The 20,610-nt window shown below is 40.3% G+C and overlaps 1 protein-coding gene across 1 annotated transcript in view; it reads left to right on the plus strand.

Moving 5' to 3' along the window:
• Positions 1 to 532: 532 nt before the first annotated feature.
• Positions 533 to 20,610, plus strand: part of HPGD (15-hydroxyprostaglandin dehydrogenase) — a 37,008-nt gene continuing 16,930 nt past the window's right edge. Inside the window, exons 1-3 of the mRNA XM_030565496.1 lie at positions 533 to 1,022; positions 1,371 to 1,494; positions 5,692 to 5,798. Of these exons, the coding sequence (XP_030421356.1) occupies positions 930 to 1,022; positions 1,371 to 1,494; positions 5,692 to 5,798 (324 nt within the window). The 5' untranslated portion in view covers positions 533 to 929. The remainder of the gene's footprint in view (positions 1,023 to 1,370; positions 1,495 to 5,691; positions 5,799 to 20,610) is intronic.

Below are 20,610 nucleotides of genomic sequence, written 5' to 3' on the forward strand. Positions count from 1 at the left end.
TGTGGAGAAGCAGAAAGTACTTTATAAATAAAGTCCCTTTAATAAAACCTGGCTTATATTTTGTGATGAATCGATTATGGCAGATTTAGTTACACGTTTAAAAAGTATCTTATTTACCTTAGTAACCTGATAGTTCGAACATTTCTAGAAAGCAGTGGCGGAGACATGATAACCAGGGGGGAGGTATGAACACACAGGAGATTCCCCCAGCTGTTGGGGTGGGGGGGAAAGAGACTGTGGCATGGGACCCAGCAATGCACTTAGGAGTCTGAGGAGAGACTCCACGCTTGTTATTGTTTCGGGATCTGAAACTTGTTCCAATTCTTTAGCCTGCTGCTGATACGAAATGGGCCAAGCAAAACGCATAAAACCTGAGCAGTTGCCAAGAGACCTTATCAAAAGTCCCCTAACTTGTTCTCACGCCATTTGTCCAGACGCAAAGGGGAAGAAAAGAGGCAGGACCTGTCCCCAGAGTCTGCAGCTCGCGCTTTGTTTGTTTAGGAAAAACACAGCGAGAGGGGGAAGCTGAGCGTGCAAAGCGCCCCTGCTGGCCCCTGTCAACCTGGGGTTCATGAAGGCGCTCTTCCCAGGAGTGACCTGCGCCACCCCACAGACACGTCCTGGGCGGTGTCAGCGCTGTCCCAGGACAAGGGAAAGGGGAGAAGGAACCGCAGCAGCGGCGGCGGCAGGAGGAGGAAGAGGGGGAGGGAGGAAGTGAACTACAGGGCAGGTGACACCGAGTTAGGTTCCCCATCCCCACTGTGCTTGGCAGCTTCCTTCTCGCCTGCTGCCCACGGAGGCACTGAAGATAAAGGAGACAGGGGCTCTATAAATACCCAGCGCGAGAGCGCGCGCCCCAGAGCCCTGCGAGCCCCGGCGAGGGACTGACAGACACTGGTGCAGCGTTCAGCCTTTAGCAAGCAGCGACCATGCATGTGAATGGCAAGGTGGCTCTGGTGACTGGCGCGGCGCAGGGCATAGGCAGAGCCTTTGTCCAGGCGCTGCTGGAGGAGGGCGCGAAGGTAAGCGCGTGTGTCCCTGGCGCAGCCCCCGGGGGCTGCATGCGGGGCGCCAGGGGACACCCGCCATCCCTGAGCCACTCTCACCTTCTTAGGGGGTCGCTTCCACAGAGGCTGCTGCTGCTGCCTTCTAGGAAGCCAAGAGCCCCTCCCTCAGTTTCCTTGCGCGCTGTAGTTACCTGCTGCTTTCGGGCAAATTTTCCTTCCCGCGGAGCGTGCAGCTGGGCGGTGCGGGTTGGAGCAAGAGGGGCCTTAGACACGTCCTCTCACTGCTGTGTAGTATGTCCCGCTGAATGTTCCTTGCCTTACAAAAGCGGTGTTCATTCCTCTCACGTGCATCACCTGGCACAGGTGGCTCTCGTGGATCGGAACCTCGAAGCCGGTGAGGAGAGCAAAGCTGCCCTGGATGAGCAGTTTGAAGCTCAGAGGACTCTGTTCATGCAGTGCGATGTTACAGATCAGGAGCAACTGCAAGGTAAGGAGGGGAATCTGTCAGCATTCTGCACTATCATAACATGCAGCAACCTGAACAAACCTGGGCTACTGAACCTATAACTGTGCAATTAAGGTTTTTGGAGGGCAGCCTATTTCTGATCCCTTACTAGCGTGACTCAAGTAGGATCTGTTTCTCACTCTGCAAATGTGAAATACTACTACCAGTGTGTGCCTTTGGCTTTAGGACTTGGCACATAATAAAAACAAGATAAAGAAGTCACTGTTTTTGTGATACTTTTGTATGAAACCCTATGCATAAGATATGGGTTATTTAATGAGTAATGTATTAAACTTTAAAGTACAGTGTTTAATAAAGTAGAGTATTTACTTAGTAAAATATTTAAAGTGTTTAATAAAGCTTCATGGCAGACTCAAAAATGCATCTTTCTTCTCAACATGAAGGTGATAAGTTTCTGCTCTGAGTGATCTGCAATGGATACTTTGAAGTACAATGGAACTAGTCTGAATTTAGGTTGCTATTGTTCAGATCAGAATCTAGCCTTAAATGCTGAGGATGAAATGTTGCTCTTTAAGATAAGAAATAACTTATAATACAGCTTTTTAAATTTTAATTTAAACCATTATAGATAAAAAGGCATCAGCTCCTGTGATTTGTGGTTTTGTGCATGTCCGTATTCAAGAATAAACCTCTCTACTGAGCTCTGGATAATATTTACTTTTTATGCAGCATTTCACAACAGACATCTCACAAACATTTTATAACAACATCCCATGACTGTTTGCACAGATTCATTCAGAGGTAGAGAGGTTTAAAAAAAAAAACTTGGGTCACGTATGTGAATGTTCTTTCCATGGAAAAAGATGTCAGACGATGTAAACACATAGTTTCTGTCTTTTGCCTCTAAATTCTACTTACTGCACCTTTATCACATGATAGTCTTCACAGAAGCAATGTGTGATTATTTTACTTCTTTCTTCATAAAACTTCAGCCATTTGCAGCTTGTCCGGAATGCAGCAATGTGATTGTTCACTTGTGTAAGTGAGCATAACTACACTGTGCCTATCCCCAACTTTTTAATACGGGTTGTCTATAAAGTAGATCAATTAATTTAAATTGACTCTATTAGTTTTAAATTCCTTAGCGGCTACCTACTCTGTAAGCTTTTTTACTGACAGTGGTCCTCATAGTACAATTTGTTCAGTGTGGGCAAATCCCTATGTCGCTTCACTGGAGAGCTGTATGGACATGCGACTGCCCCTGTGAAATAGGTTGCAGGATGAGGAACACAGTCTGCAGCCACATTGTGCACACTGTTCAGGGTCCCACTATGACATCTGCAGTCACGTCATGGTCATGCTTTTTGCTGTGCATGGCCCAACAGTGTGGAGCACTCTCTGCACAGAGATCTGTTTTATTTTGTCTCAACCTATTTTTGAAAGAAAAAATCACCTTAAAACCGTTTTTCTCCACAAAGCAGTTTTGGAAAGATCAGCCTTGATCCATATCTATACCCACCTTCCACGCCTTTTCATATCCCCTTTTTTAAGTTGGATCTTCTCATTTATTTTAATTGCTTATGTTTTCAGAGGGTGGTATTTTATATTCAGTACAGTGCCAAGAACACAGGCCAGATGGATGTATATGCAAAATAAATACAATAATTAAACTACTAATTATCATAATGCTAACAAAATTCTTTTGTTTCATATGGACTTGTAACAAGGCAGGCCTTCTCCCCATCTCTCAAAGACATAGTCTCTCTTCTGCAGTTTTATTGTCCAAAGAAACAAAAACAGTTCTTCAGCTCACCCTGGCTTTTAGTCACAGGATACTTTTCCTCTTTACCTCTCAAGCTCTCACTGCCTCCTCTCCTAGGTGTGTCTGTCAGTTTTGCTGTTCCTGCTCATGTGTCCTATTCCCTGAGCACAGCCACCCAGGGCTTTTCTCCCTGGAGGCCTTTTTTCTAAACAGTTCCTTTCAGGTTCTCCCTGGCTCCTGTTAGAGGACTGTACCAGCCCTAATTTACCAGATCTCTTCCTTTCCCAAGTGCAGGTACCCTCTTTTAAAGCCTAATCTGGATCATCTAACCAGGCACAAGGTGCACTGACCCTGCTCCTTCTTAAAGGGCTAGTGTCACCCTGAGACTGGAGCCTAAACAGATGTGATCACTGTGGCCTGACAAACCTGTTGCCACCAATAGACTACATAAACTAATCAGCATTTTTTTCAACACATCAATATGAACAGTTGAAAAGTATTTGGTTCTTTTCCTAGTGTGGTCAAGATGATTTGTATAGTTATAGGTATGATACACAAATCATTAAGAATAAACCAAAATTTTTGTTTTTGTTATTTTAAGACAGAAGACTTCCAATGCTATGTGTCAAGGACAGTGTTATTGAACAGCTTCTGTAGAGAGCAGGATGAAAAACAAGTGAAGCATAAAGCCAAATTCTGAAATTGAGATCAAATTAAGGGCCTGATCCAAAATGGCATCGATTCCCTGAGTGACCAGTTCTGCTCCCACTGAAGTCAAAGAATTTCAATTAATTTTGATAGTGCAGGATTGGGCCCCAAAGGAAGTAAGGGAAACATGGTTAGAGACTGTTAGGTTCAGAGACTGAAGAACAAAGTAGGCAACAATCTTAACACAAAACAGAAAAGACAGGAAACTAAAAATAGAGCCCTTAAAATATCAAAGCATTTTAGTGGAGGATAATGTCGTCACTAACTCTGAAAGGTAAGGGAGGTTAGATGAATGCAATCTTTGCTTTTAGCTGTTTTTAACATGATACAATGCTCTTGTATTTAAAAACCAACTATTGTACCATATTCTGACCCCTTCTAAAATTGCTGGGCAGTGCTCTGGCAGCCTTAGCTGAATACCTGGTGATTCCCCTAACTAGGGAAATCCTGAGTGACGCAAACCTGATGTTGTTGGCGCTATACCCATTCTAGAGTAAGGGTGTGGCCAGAGGAAAGGAGGTATGGCAAAAGTTCTGTTGTAATTTTGAGTATTTCTGTCAGCCACAATGGCCTGGTGTCTCAAGAATATCTTTCAGGGAATCTGATGTGGCCTAGGTTTTCATTTCATCAAATTATTTTTATTACAACAATATTTTCATTCAATATATTTTTGCTATGTAGTATTTGTTTGATGTTTGCCACCAACAAACAATTAAATGGAACAAGTGTTCAGTGTGATGAACAATGCTTGGAGGAAAGAAAAAGTAAAATGCACAGACACACTACTCAAAACTGTTCTTTTGTTCAAAGAAAATGTTAATGACGCTTATTCAGTGTTTTATGGTAAAGCCCTTAAGAATACTGGGAAATATGCACACATTACTGTTGAGTCAGATTCTGACAGTACAAACATCTGTGCACTTTCTTGTTTAAATGTATTTTTGTCTTTGAGTATTTTGCAACCCTGAAAAAAACCAGGCACCACAAAAGTGTTATAAGTTTTTTATTCTTAAATAATTGCCCCCTTTAGGGACCCACAAAAGGTGTCTAAAAGCCACTTTTGGAATTCCCTACCTACATAGGTTGTGCTGTCCTGAGGATCTGGCCCAATAATTTTAATTCTGACTGATGTAGAGAAACTCTGTGGAGGCAATTTGCCAACTATAGAAGGAATGAGATTGAATCTGAGAGGCTATAAGTCAGTAACTTTATAATAGGGTGCACATCAATTACTCCTAAATAGGTACAATTCATCAAGGAATATGGTAAATTATTGATCATTTAAAGATTTACAATATTTATTAATTACATTGAGTAAGGATATACTCATTCTTAAAATAATTTGAATTCAAACTCAATCATGAGTTTTTCAGACTGTACAGTTTTTCTTTAAAATAAAAGATACCCAGAGGGAATCAGATCCTGAATTCCTTGAATACCCAAACTAATTCAAGATCGAGCAATAAAGACTTGATTTCAGAAGGTACTGAGTGAAAAGGTTGTACTATTCTAGTTCCATTAACAATCTTAAACAGAGTAACTGTTAATACTTGTTGAATAGTTAGACAAGTGTTGTATTTGTTAAACATTAACAAAGTATGTGTTTAACATTAACTGTTTAAAAAAAATGATGAATTAACATACTTTGGTAGGGTAACAAATATTGTGCCTTGCGTTCCATTTGTAACATTTAAAATATATGGAAAACAAGACAGCTAAGGAATTTTCTCCCTTGGATTTTACTGTAGGTGCTTTTAAAAAAACAATTGAACATTTTGGAAGGCTGGATGTTGTGGTTAATAATGCTGGAGTGAATAATGAAAAGGACTGGGAAAGCACTATACAAATTAATTTGGTAAGCATTATCTGTTTTAAAATGTTCATACTGTATTACCCAAAGCTGAAATTTTCAGAGGCCTAAGGGAGTTAAGCACTCAACTCTAATTTAATTTTCCTCTTTGAAAATCCCAGCCTATAGTGCTTGATTACACCTAAGGTGAAGCTTAGGAAGAAATTATGTGCTGTGGATTTGTGAGAGACTGGTTTTGGTTCATTGAAAAGTCCAAGTAAACAAAATACTTGTTTGTTAATACATGACTACCATTCCAATGCCATCCCAACTTCCCATTGCCAAATAATGTTGTAAGTGAGGGCTCACTTCTTGGAGGCTCACTTCCCAATCACCATTTCTGGGTGGTTCCATTTTCAAGCCACATAGCTTGGAGATCTGAATGCCAAAAGAGCTGTCAGTCAGGAAGGACTTACTTTATGGCCTGACCTTTCAAATTCTGACAATCATTCCATTATTTAGGAAAGACCTGCTTCCATGTTAGGATTCAGTGTGCCTCTGTATATCACTCCCATGAATCCTAATGCCAAATGTAGTGATTTTCACCTGCAAACAGAGCAGCAACAGGAAGCTTGGAAGAGGGGTTAATATAGAGTTTGCATGGGATTACAGCGATGAAAGATATTTTTATGTCAGGAGTACTCATGGCACGTTAGAGACTAACAAATTTATCTGAGCATAAGCTTTTGTGGGCTACAGCCCACTTCATCAGATGCATGCAGTGGAAAATACAGTAGGAAGATACAGTCAAACCTCACAATAACGCACCCCACCATAATGCGAAATCGCATATAACGCAATCACAGGTTGGCTCCCCTTTAAGGCATAGTACAGTATGGTACTGTACCAATGGTCCCCAACACTATGGCAGGGGAGAGAAGTGGCAGCCCCACAGCTGCTGGGGATAGAACTCCGAGGGTGCGGGCGCCGGTGCTCTCTGTCCCCTGCAGGCGTGGGGCCGCAGCTTGTCTCCGGCTTCTCTGGGGCTGCGGGCGCCAGTGCTCTCTGTCCCCGGCAGGTAGGGAGCTGCAGCTTCTCTTGAAGCGGGAGAGAAGCCGTGGCCCCGCGCCTGCTGGGGACAGAGAGCACCGGCGCCCACAGCCCCGGAATTCTCTGTCCCCGGCAGGCGGGGAGCCGCAGCTCCTCTCCCTTGCTGGGCACTAGGTGGTGCACATCAATGCACCACGTTGGGGACCACCGACAAACCCCGCTATACCGTGACCCTGCATTTAGCGCGATCAAAGTTTTTGGACCCCAAACATCGCGTTATTGTGGGGTTTCACTGTATATATATACACAGAGAACATGAAGCAATGGGTGTTACCATACACACACTGATGAGAGTGATCAGTTAAGGTAAGCTATTACCAGCAGGAGAGAAGAAAACTTTTCATAGTGGTAATCAAAATGGTCCATCTGCAGCAGTTGACAAGAAGTTGTGAGGAACAGTGTGAGGGGGAAATAAACATGAGGAAATCATTTTACTTTGCGTAATGACCCATCCATTCCCAGTCTTTATTTAAGCCTAATGGACCACTTTGATTACCACTACAAAAAGTTTTTTCTCTCTCCTTCTGGTAATAGCTCACCTTAACTGATCACTGTCAGTGTGTGTATGGTAACACCCATTGTCTCATGTTCTCTGTGTGTATATATATCTTCCTACTGTATTTTCCACTGCATGCATCTGATGAAGTGGGCTGTAGCCCACAAAAGCTTATGCTCAAATAAATTTGTTAGTCTCTAAGGTCCACAAGTACTCCTGTTCTTTTTGCGGATACAGACTAACATGGCTGCTACTCTGAAACCTGTCATTTTTAAGTCAGTCTTCCAATGAAGGATACATATGCAAAAAATAATTTCAATCATCATTTCTTAGGATAATGACTTTTTATACATGAGGATGTTTAAAATTAGATCAAAACACATACAGCACGAAACAAGATCACATGGACACTCTGTTGGAATTTGGCAACTCGCTAATAGAGCAAGATCCGTGATCTAAAAGTACAGGGCTAGGTTATGGATTTTACAGCCAGAGGTGCACGGGAAAAGGTGAAGAGTGGCCATGCTAAAGCAGAAGTCTCAGAAAGATTGCTAGCTGGAAATATCTTCTGGGAGCCTGAGGGAGTGCATGCTGCTGGCAGCTCTAGTGGCTAGTACAGGTGGAGAGCAAGGTCATTGCCCAACCTCACCACATCCTTTCTTGTCTTATTTCATATGGTTGGTGTTGGCACTGGGATTCTTCAATGGATAGTATCTAACTCCTATATAGGGGAAATAGATGTTGATGGGGAGACTCCTTGAGCCCTCTTTACTGATATGTTAACATCAAAAATGGATTCATCCACAGACATTTTGGTAGAAGTGGCAGCAGAATTTATTTTGCATAATTTGCTGAAGCTACCTTTTAAATCAAAATGTCCCAAATGAAGTATTTCTACAGTTAGTCTTCTAGGCCCAGATTCACAAAGGGACTTAGATGTTACAACACCTGCCTTTTTGGGCACCTAATCCCTTTCCCCACCCTACCCCATCCACAGTGGAATCTACAAAGCCTGGGTTAAGCTCCTAGGCTCCCTATACAATACATGAGGAGAGAAAAATGCCTAAGAATGGGATCCACAAAAGCTAGCATGCTAAATGAGGAGCTGTTTAAGCTAGCCAATGGCAGATGCCAATGAGAGGGATGTGTCCTAAACCCTGCCTCGCTCAGGGATTGAGGTGCACATGCCCGGGCTGGAGAAAGGTGTCTATTCTACAGCTGGGAACCCTCTCCTGGCGTCAGGCATCAAAGATATTTTTTGCAAAAGTAGCAATGATATAGACTGAACTCCACAGAAAGCAGTTGTGCAGGGAGGGAGGAAGGAGGAGATGCCTGTTCCTTATAACCTTTCATCCAGGATGCTGGAGACCCTGGTTCAATTCCCTCTTTGACAGAGGAGAAGGGATTTGAACAGGTGAATGCCCTAACTATCAGACTAAAGAGTCACTCACGCTCTCTGGCTCAATGTATAAATAATTAAATATGCAAAGTGGAACAGCTTAAACAGGAGAGATAGGGAGACTCACATCACATAGGGAGATTCACATCAGTATATCCCATAGCCCAGTGGCACTCACCTGTGCCATCTTCTAATCTGGTAAGGAGGAGAATTGAACCTGTGAGTGCCCTAATCCATGCAAGTTCCCTAATTTCAGGTCTAAAGGAGGCTGTCTCCTTTCCCCACTCCCTCTCATTTTCTGTGGAGTTAGGCATGTTCTAAGCCTAACTACTGGATCAGGCCCCACACACAGTATAGGTTAGGCAACACCTCTCTTCACCTGGTTTAAAGATCACATTGGGTCTTAAGCATGAAATAAGTGTCTGGCCACCTAGCTGAGTCAGCAGCACACATGCCCAGAGGCACTTCTATGGTGGAAATTAGGTGCCTACCAAAAAAGAAGTTTTATGGATTTCAGTGGTACCTAAATCTGGGGGCCTTAATAACCTTTTTACTTTATGTAGTAGAGTATAATCAGTACCAATTAAGCCTGTGCCCTGCAGAAGCTTTCAAGCCCTTCGGGATGGATGCCACTGAATTCCAATGTGTTCCTGACAAAGACATCAGGGAAAGTAGACTTTTAAATGACATGGACTATACTATAGCGAGTTATAGAAAGCTCATACTATAGATGCAAAATCAATTATGATTTTAAAAAAAGACAGGAAAAAAACAGATCAGCATGAAAAACAGAATGACATCATATCTACAGTTTAAATTACATTCTTGTTTTCCTTGATTCCTACATGTCTATCCGTACTAGTCTTTGCACCAGACTGGTCTGTCTCAGTACAGGCTCAGCTGAGATCCCAGGATAGGGTTCCCAGCTTAAATCTTATTTAATAAACTTACTTTCTTTTCAATGGCACTGTAATCAAATACCGTTTTTAACATACTGAACTATATGTATTACTCCATCCACTCCTGTTTCAAGCTCTTATGGATCATGCTAGAAGATTAACATCCAGGGTATTTTGCATTGTGAACTGATGACAGTAACTCACAGGAAGAAATGATGACACCAACAGATTTGTGCAGAGTCAGTATAGACATACACAAATGTTCTGAGTTTAAAAAACAGCCTGTAATTATGCCATGACACAATTGTGCCTTTATTTTTATGCTAGCAGTTAACTCAGAGTATAAATGATTGTAGTTGGCCATCTAACTACCTAATTTGGAGACACAAAATCAGGTAGTCTAGACAGTTAACTGTCATTTGTGTCCACAATTAATTGTGCACATAAAAATAAGGATGCGTTTAATCATGGGCATAACAATTTGGCAGTAAGTTTAGAGGTTTGATTGGGGTCCATTTAGAAATTTTGCTCAATAAATTCAGACACGATTATCTATCAGCCATAAGTCTTCAAGATATTTAATTTTGCTTTATGATAGAGGAAGAGGCAACAGATGTTGGTGTGGGCAAACCTGCTTACGTAAAGACATTTGGTGATCTAATTGATCAAATTATATCTTTGTTATCGCTGTACACTAAAGCAGATATCTTTTATACGTCTTTTACCAAGAGTAATCTGTCAAGATATGCAATAGGCAGATGCATCAGAACCACACAACTAATTGATATGTCATAGAAGGAGGGACAGCATGTAACCTGATTCCAAAACTGGTTTAACTTCCTAGGATTACTCAATATTAAAGTAGACTGAGACCTTGCCATGATATCAACTGAAGAGATACTTACCATACTTAATAAGGAAGCTATATTTGTAATGATTTTTTTTCTGATGAACAAGAGAAGTCATCACAAAGTTCTATCACCTCTCAGTACAATGAATAAAGACAAAACATTAGCACTTCCAGGTCAGTTGTTTCTTCAAGACACGCTAATTAAAGCCTTCTTCAAGAAACTTCCACGTGGATCTGAGACATCACTTCCATGCCCTAACAAGTTACATTACTGGGCACAATATGCCAGAACATAACGTGATCTCCATGGAAGGCTCTTTACATTTATATCACAAAATTCACTAGTTTATAGGTAGGCATAATCCCTGTGGAGACAAAAAGCAAAGAGGATTAAGTGCAAAACTATCCAGATATATGTTGGGAAAATAACACCGCAGGGCACAGACTATCCAATAAGTTCCTGGACTGCATTGCAGACAACTTTTTATTTCAGAAAGTTGAAAAAGCTACTAGGGGGGAAGCTGTTCTAGACTTGATTTTAACCAATAGGGAGGAACTTGTTGAGAATTTGAAAGTAGAAGGAAGCTTGGGTGAAAGTGATCATGAAATCATAGAATTTGCAATTCTAAGGAAAGGTAGAAGGGAGTACAGCAGAATAGAGACAATGGATTTCAGGAAGGCGGATTTTGGTAAGCTCAGAGAGCTGATAGGCAAGGTCCCATGGGAATTAAGACTGAGGGGAAAAACAACTGAGGAAAGTTGGCAGTTTTTCAAGGGACGCTATTAAGGGCCCAAAAGCAAGTTATTCCGATGGTTAGGAAAGATAGAAAATGTGGCAAAAGACCACCTTGGCTTACCCTTGAGATCTTGCATGACCTACAAAATAAAAAGGCGTCATATAAAAAATGGAAACTAGGTCAGATCACGAAGGATGAATATAGGCAAATAACACAGGAATGCAGAGGCAAGATTAGAAAAGCAAAGGCACAAAATGAACTCAAACTAGCTATGGGAATAAAGGGAAACAAGAAGACTTTTTATCAATACATTAGAAGCAAGAGGAAGACTAAGGACAGGGTAGGCCCACTGCTCAATGAGGAGGGGGTAACAGTAATGGGAGACTTGGAAATGGCAGAGATGCTTAATGACTTCTTTGTTTCGGTCTTCACTGAGAAGTCTGAAGGAATGTCTAGTATAGTGAATGCTTACGGGAAGAGAGTAGGTTTAGAAGAGAAAATAAGAAAAGAGCAAGTAAAAAATCACTTAGAAAAGTTTGATGCCTGCAAGTCACCAGGGCCTGATGAAATGCATCCTAGAATACTCAAGGAGTTAATGGAAGAGGTATCTGAGCCTCTAGCTATTATCTTTGGGAAATCATGGGAGACGGGGGAGATTCCAGAAGACTGGAAGGGGGCAAATATAGTGCCCATCTATAAAAAGGGAAATAAAAACAACCCAGGAAACTACAGACCAGTTAGTTTAACTTCTGTGCCAGGGAAGATAATGGAGCAGGTAATCAAAGAAATCATCTGCAAACACTTGGAAGGTGGTAAGGTGATAGGGAATAGCCAGCATGGATTTGTAAAGAACAAATCGTGTCAAACTAATCTGATAGTGTTCTTTGATAGGATAACGAGCCTTGTGGATAAGGGAGAAGCGGTGGATGTGATATACCTAGACTTTAGTAAGGCATTTGATACGGTCTCGCATGATATTCTTATAGATAAGCTAGGAAAGTACAATTTAGATGGGGCTACTATAAGGTGGGTGCATAACTGGCTGGATAACCGTACTCAGAGAGTAGTTGTTAATGGCTCCCAATACTGCTGGAAAGGTATAACAAGTGGGGTTCCGCAGGGGTCTGTTTTGGGACCGGTTCTGTTCAATATCTTCATCAACGATTTAGATGTTGGCATAGAAAGTACACTTATTAAGTTTGCGGACGATACCAAACTGGGAAGGATTGCAACTACTTTGGAGGACAGGGTCAAAATTCAAAATAATCTGGACAAGTTGGAGAAATGGTCTGAGGTAAACAGGATGAAGTTCAATAAAGATAAATGCAAAGTGCTCCACTTAGGAAGGAACAATCAGTTTCACACATACAGAATGGGAGGAGACTGTCTAGGAAGGAGTATGGCAGAAAGAGATCTAGGGGTCATAGTGGACCACAAGCTTAATATGAGTCAACAGTGTGATACTGTTGCAAAAAAAGCAAACATGATTCTGGGATGCATTAACAGGTGTGTTGTAAACAAGACACGAGAAGTCATTCTTCCGCTTTACTCTGCGCTGGTTAGGCCTCAACTGGAGTATTGTGTCCAGTTCTGGGCACCGCATTTCAAGAAAGATGTGGAGAAATTGGAGAGGGTCCAGAGAAGAGCAACAAGAATGATTAAAGGTCTAGAGAACATGACCTATGAAGGAAGGCTGAAGGAATTGGGTTTGTTTAGTTTGGAAAAGAGAAGACTGAGAGGGGACATGATAGCAGTTTTCAGGTATCTAAAAGGGTGTCATCAGGAGGAGGGAGAAAACTTGTTCACCTTAGCCTCCAATGATAGAACAAGAAGCAATGGGCTTAAACTGCAGCAAGGGAGATTTAGGTTGGACATTAGGAAAAAGTTCCTAACTGTCAGGGTAGTTAAACACTGGAATAGATTGCCTAGGGAAGTTGTGGAATCTCCATCACTGGAGATATTTAAGAGTAGGTTAGATAAATGTCTATCAGGGATGGTCTAGACAGTATTTGGTCCTGCCATGAGGGCAGGGGACTGGACTCGATGACCTCTCGAGGTCCCTTCCAGTCCTAGAGTCTATGAGTCTATGTGCAGAGTATGAATATGATGTTTCAAATCTAGTTTTTAAAACATAGATAACCAGATACTTTGCCATACACTTTCACATAAGACAGATTTGTTACCAGGCAATGATCTGGATATAAGTTCTTTTCTCTCTGCCAGATTTCTAGCATCAATTATAATATGCTGAAAGTGAAATAAATAGTTTACAGTTTGATTGCTCATAGATTATGCCTAGATCTAACCAATGTATCATTCTCAAAAACATTAAACTCATCCACAAAACCATGTTTTAAAATGGAAAAGAACTATTTAAAATTATAAGCAGGATACATTAACTATGATTATTTGTTAAAACTGGAATCATGTACTTTATTTTCTTTCTTTGACGTCATTAACAGTTTAAGCAGCCAACATTTTATTTAACAAAAATCATATTTTTTAATAAAAGCACAAAACAATACTGAACAAATAGAAACACTGGAACTGCCACACTGGATCAAACCATTGGCTGTCATATCAAGTACTCGAATGGTAGCCAGCTTAACAGGAAGTGGAATAAAACTCTATAATACACTCAGGCAATTGTGGAATGTTGTATATAAGATGAACAGGGATGAGTAAGAGTGTTTACTAATGGTTTGATCAAGAATCTGGAGCTGGGAATCCTGGCTTATCTTTTCAATTTTGATATTCATTTGCTGTGTGACTTTGGGCATGTCACTTATCTAAGTTCTTTGTGTAAGGTGTTTCTAAAGCACCCATTACCATAGTTTCTGAGCACCAAGATGTACTCCCTTTGCCTCAGTTTATCTTCATCTTTGAGAGTAAAGGCAAGAAGCTTGATCTAGATGTAGAAAGAGTGGCAACCAATGAAAAGATTCCCATGGCAGTGAATTCCATAGATTAACTCTATTCAATGCAACTGTTTCCCTTTTAATAGTGCTACAAAGACTTTTTTACTTTAACTGGAAAAAAACTCCCAACACTAAGGGTTAAATCATTTTCCTCTGAAGTCAACAAAAATAGCTACATTGATTTCAATTACAGTTGTATTGACCTTCAGTCATCTTGACAGAAAAAATGCTTTGTTTTGGAGTACTGAGTTAGAGAGTCTAATAATGATTCAGCTCTCTCAACACACGATATGTGAGTAGGGAATGCCAAATTAAGCTTGCCACTGTACAATTTTTGGATCTTTATTCAACCTCTAGACACAATGTCAGCTTCCCTTTGAAGACATTCAGTCATAGCCACAAGTACATTATGCATGTAAAGCTGTACATTGTCTTGGGCTAGAAAAGACCCATAAATTATCATAAAAAGTGATTCCATGTGTTGAAATTTATGAATCATTCTGGTAGGAAAATGTTTGTTCACTACTGTAAATTGTGGATAGTAGACTCTTAATATTTTTAGCTACCATGCATATTAAACATTAATTTGCTTTTCTGACTTGTGAGAACAAGAATTATGAGCAGTTTTATATAATGCTACTTTATAATAATTAGACAAGACCATAAACAAATAAGATAAAGAGGCCAGGGCTGTAATAAAATGATCAGCTGAAACATTTGCCATTAAAAAGAAAAACTTAATTTATCACCACTTTTAATTTTTAATGTTTTTGAATATATGGTTATCCTTTTCTGAACATTTCTAAACTTGATTAACTAAGAAAAAGTGTGTGTATATTTGTGAGGAGAAGGGAGTCTAAGATGGGAAGGAAGAAACCTGATGCCTTACTCCACTAAAGATTTGAAAACTAATTTAGTTGGATTTGTTGAATAAAATATATTTAGGAATTCTTGTTCCCATATTTCACTGCATGTTTTACATATATTTCACTGGCAGCATTAGAAAGCTCAGATATTGCAGTTGCCTAACAACAGTTATTAGAAAGAGGCAAAATTCAAATACAAACATAGAATTTGTTCAGGCATGCAAGAGTCTCATTATTACTGGGCAGAACTTGCGATAGGCTAGCAGACATCATTAGATCTGTCATTTTACATTTTTTTCCATCTCATTTATATAAACTATTTATACAAAGGTAAAAATTGTCTGAGAACTGAGATTGGTGAAGTTTTCTCCATTTCTAAATTGAAGCCTGGTTAGTGTCACAGTCACTCAGGGCTTGATCCTACAAAGAACTTAAATAGCTTGGTCCTGCAGATAGAAGAACGGAATAGTGCTTATCTAACTCCTGATCATATGAGCTACAAAAAAAATAAGCCATTGTGCTCAGTAACTTTGTGGATCTGCAGTTTAAAGAGGTATAACTGATAGCATTAACAGAACATTTGATTCAGTCTCTAGTTCTGGGGTTTCCCTTAACCTATTTACACCCTGGTGCAGAATGTATTTAATAATAAATACAGTCCCGTGAAGGCAACTGGGTTATTATTTTCAAGGAAAATCAAAATTTACGGGTCATTGAAATGCCTTTAAATCCTTAAGGTACAGACTCCACTTCATCAAATGACATTTATGGGGGCAGCAGAGGGAACTCCCCACGTTTTGTCATTCATATGCTTACTGTCTTATGGGTCAGTAAGCATACTGTCTTATGCTGTGTGTATTTCAATGAAGCATGTCACAGCTTTGCCCATTCATCAGTCCTGTCAGATTCTATCTGCTTAAGATACTTATTTGGCCCCCATTAGTGTAATAGCTAAACACCTCACACTCTTTAACATATTTATACTTACAACACCCTCATGAGCTAGGAAAGTGCTATTATTCCCCAGATAGAGAACTGAGGCACAGAGAGACTAAGTGACTTGCCCAATGCCACACATTGAGGGTGGAGCAGGGAATTTAATTCCTGTTTCCCAAGACCCAGGCTACCACCCCACTGGCTCTCTCTTTGGGGGACTATTTTAGACCCACTGCCTAGCTCTGTGAGAGCTGGAATTATGGAGGCCATCTCCAGACTCAGCTCTGCCATTGTTGCTGGCCCCGCTGTTGCTTCTCTTCCCAAAGCCTCAGCTCTACTAAAAAATCCCAACTTCACACATATAGCATGAAGTACTCTACCACCTCCCCAGCCACTCACACATTCACCCTATAAACTCTATGTTCTGAGGTCTTCTGACTGGAAACAAGGATGAGATGTTCTACTAAAATACATCCCTAGCTGCTATGATCTCTCCCACTTCCTGTTAAGTCTTCCAGTTCCCCAGAAGATTCAAGCATGCAGGAAAAACAGGGGACTTGACAGGTCAGCCATTTCCCAGTTACTGCTAAAGATTCTGAGTTTAGAATGCCACCCATGGCCCAGCATTCATAGAGTCATAGACTTCAAGATCAGAAGGGACCATTATGATTGTCTAGTCTGACCTCCTGCACAACGCAGGCCCAGAATCTCACCCACCCACTCCTGCAACAAACCCCTAATCTATGTCTGAGCCACTGAAGTCCTTAAATCAAGGTTTAAAGACTTCAAGGTGCAGAAATCATCCAGCAAATGACCCCTGCCCCACACTGCAGAGGAAGGCAAAAAAACCCCAGTGCCTCTGTTAATCTGCCCTGGAGGAAAATTCCTTCCTGACTCCAAATATGGCGATCAGCTAAACCCTGAGCATGTTGGCAAGACTCACCAGCCAGACACCCAGGAAAGAAATCTCTTAGAAACTCAGATCCCACCCCATCTAACATCCCCTCACAGGCCATTGAGCATAATTACTGCTAATAGTCAAAGATCAATTAATTGCCAAAATTAGGCTATCCCATCATACCATCCGTCCATAAACCTATCAAGCTTAGTCTTGAAGCTAGATATGTCTTTTGCCCCCACTGCTTCCCTTGGAAGGCTGTTCCAGAACTTCACTCCTCTGATGGTTAGAAACCTTCATCTAACCAATTCATAAATTCAAACCAATGCATAAATAAAATCTCCAGTGGGCTGACTTCAGCTGCAATCTCTCTTCCCTCTTCTGAAAGCTAGAACAGTGTCAAGTGTTTGGAACCCTTATCAATAAAAAATACTTTTAAGAACTACACATCACACTGGGGATTGTGGAAGGAATCTTGAAATAATACTCTCATCCATTCAAATATCCTAGCCAAATGCAAGACAAAGATTATCTTACAGACTTGGTTGAGCTTCTTAGTGTACGGTCACCAGTCTGTTGTCATGGGACCCAACCACACTTTCAGGTGCTGACCTCCTTTCTAGCACCTCTCCTTGTGATGTGGGACTCCACAGCCCAACTGCCTTAGGCCCTGAAACCAGTGCTGAACCCTCCTGAGCTTCCCCAGTCACTTATGTATATTCCCCCAGATTCCACTCCCATGTATAATCTTCAAAATGATGACTACGTCAAAGGAAAATCACAATTTCATAGCCTTGTGCTTGACTGATTAAATGAACCCTTTTTCTTTTCTTTTTTTTAAGTGATGCATTCTGAAAAAAATTTAATAACATAGGCAAAGATTTAGATCCTTTCTGGAATCAAGCCAACAGCCTACTAGGTAGTAGTTAATAAAAGAGAAATCACCCTTGCAATTCAGTAGCTCACTAGTACTCTCCCATACTAAGTCAATGCTCCAGATAGGCTCAGGCCCATGAAGAGAAAACTATTTCTATTAAAGTGATTGTGATTGCCCCATTGAAAACAATTGCAGCAGGATCAGACCATATACATAAAAAGAAATCTGCAAGCTCTGAAAATAATCATATCTGTGACACACATGCCATTGTGGATCATGGAAGAACACATAAGAAAAAGGCATGCAGATTTACCTCAGTAATTGTACTTTAAGCATCCTCTTACTGGTTTATGGACTCTCAGTTTATGCTAACAATGACTAATGTTGAAGCAAATGCTACATTGAGAGGCAAATTGTTTATAGTGTAATGAGAAATTGTTTAAACTCTGCTTCCTAGAATGTAGTATTGAAGCCCAAACCCTGACAGGATCAGCCCTCCCCCCACACACATCCCACCCTGGAGAACAGCAACATGTTGTTTCCCCCCCTCAGCTGACTTGGGCAGATCTTACCAGCAGCATTTAGTTTCAAGCCTCACATGTACCTCATGCATTATTCATTTACTTTATATATAGCTCATGAAGTATGATGGCAATCAAGCAACAAAGAAAATATAAAAGTCAAACAACCCAGGTTCAAATTCCAGTTCTCTAGTAACTTGCTTTATGAACTTGCCCACATCAATTGTTTTCTCTTAACATAGAGTAGATTGTTTTTGACACATATATAAAAAGTGTCTGGAGAGGTAAGGAGATAAAGGGGTCTATACATTTTCCCAAACACATCAGTTGCTTTTTCATCTTTGTAACAACATAATAGTCATCTCCAGTGTTACAGGAATGCAGGAAATCATTTCTCAACATGAAATACTAGCTTTTCGAGGTAAGAAGGTGTGGTGTTTTACTGCTACAAGAAGCTAGAGCAATAAGATTGAATCCCTGTATCATTAGAAATGCCTCATATATTGAGTTAAGAACAAACATTTGTCAAATGTAATAGCTGATAATGAGGTTTGAAGTAGTCAGTGAAAATGGACACATTTTTGCACTGGTGCTTATAGATCATGCTAGGAAGTTCATAATGATATAGAAATAGCATGTGAATTTGAATTAAAGGTGATACGTATGTCAACGTATCGAAGTATTACACAACGTTGAATACACATTTTCCTAGAGCCAGGAGAAATGTGTCAGGCTTTGCTTAGATACAGCATGTCAGAATATTTTCTGTTTAGTCATATAGCTAAAACTATAAAGCCACTGGAGGGGAAGAAGATTACAAGAGGAGGCTAAGAGTTTGTAACTTTTGTTTTTGAACTTGTCATTTACACATAAATGACCAGTCAGCATGTTAACTAGGGTCATTAGTCATAATATATGGTAGGGATTGAGTCCTCCAACAGCTGGGTTGAGGTGTTTTGCCTCATGGTGCAATTATTTACTTTGCAAAACAATGGCATGCCATCAGGGATTTACTTTTGTCTTTATTAGTGTTTGGTGCTTTGGCATGCATGAAGTACTCTCATCCAATTCTGTCTTTGGGATTTCAGAAGTAAACTAATATTACATTAAGACAAGTTTCTACCCTCATGATTATAACTTTGCTGAACAGTAGCATGGTAAATATGCTTTCTGTTGGCAGCTGGTGTAGTGCAATTGCTTTTATTGGCAGAATACTCAGACCTGTAATAGTGTAATGATGAGTGTCCTTATTAGTCATTATAAATCAATGTGTATATTTAAGTAAGAAAACTATCATCACCACTATGGAGATGGTGGTTTTTTCTGGCAAGCAGTGAGATTACTTTCAGAACTGATACTGATAGTGGGTTTTGGTAGCTAGGGGACAAGTGCTGATGTTTCAGCTTTGTTAATTTTCACTTTACCTGCGTTTATTAACTGTTTGGTTTCTAATTTGAACAGTTTGCTGATCTTTGTTGTTGAAATTTTTATGCATAATATCCAAGGTGCTGAATACAATTGTAAATGGATTATTTTCACAAGTCACTTTTTCAAGGGCAACATACTTTATCTTTTGAAATGATTTCTGCTGCATGTAGTGGATTAACAGATATACATTAAAGCAGTTAGAACAAAAACAGGTCTTTAGTGACTTTTTATTTTCAAATACAAAAAAAAAACTACAGATGAATGCATTAATTTAAGAATTATCAATGATTAAGAGTAAGGGTCAACATTTCTTTCTCAAAGTATGTAATAAGAATGACCAAACCAGAAGGCACTTCTCTCCTCACATGCTCCAATTAGTCCTACGTCAGTGCACTGAAGGTCATATTACAGAAAAATATTTATACTTGTCTGGCTTGGAGGCAATTTCAGAAATATCCTTTTGCCTTATTATCCAAAACTGGAAGCTATGTTGTACAGAAATGTGAAGGTTGTTCTTTGGCTGTTTGGCTTTCCATCAACCATATTTTATAGTATCATGAAGCAATATCTGGGAGACTTTCCTCCAAAATGTAGCCAGAGTGTTTCTGGTTGATACCAAAAGTGGGAGTTCAAAGTTGCATTTCTTAAGGGATAAAGTATGCTGGGAACATTAGGCTGTAGAGTGACATACCAGCAATAGTGGAGAGTACAACACAAAGGCAAAACAAATACTATCTCTATTTAAAGCACATGCTTTTCTGCAAGGAGTTTCTTTTTCTGGCTTACTTACAGGGTATGTCTTCATTGCAGCATTAACTTGAGTAATCAGCACCTGGGAGTGAGCATCTGAGTTGGCTTATCCCAGGTGTGAGCAGTCACAGTGCAAAGCCATGCTCCAGTGTTTTCACTCAGCTGCATCCACTCTGGTGCTGCACTCACTTGT

This window comes from Gopherus evgoodei, chromosome 5, assembly GCF_007399415.2.
Source record: "Gopherus evgoodei ecotype Sinaloan lineage chromosome 5, rGopEvg1_v1.p, whole genome shotgun sequence".
Classification (NCBI taxonomy): domain Eukaryota; kingdom Metazoa; phylum Chordata; order Testudines; family Testudinidae; genus Gopherus; species Gopherus evgoodei.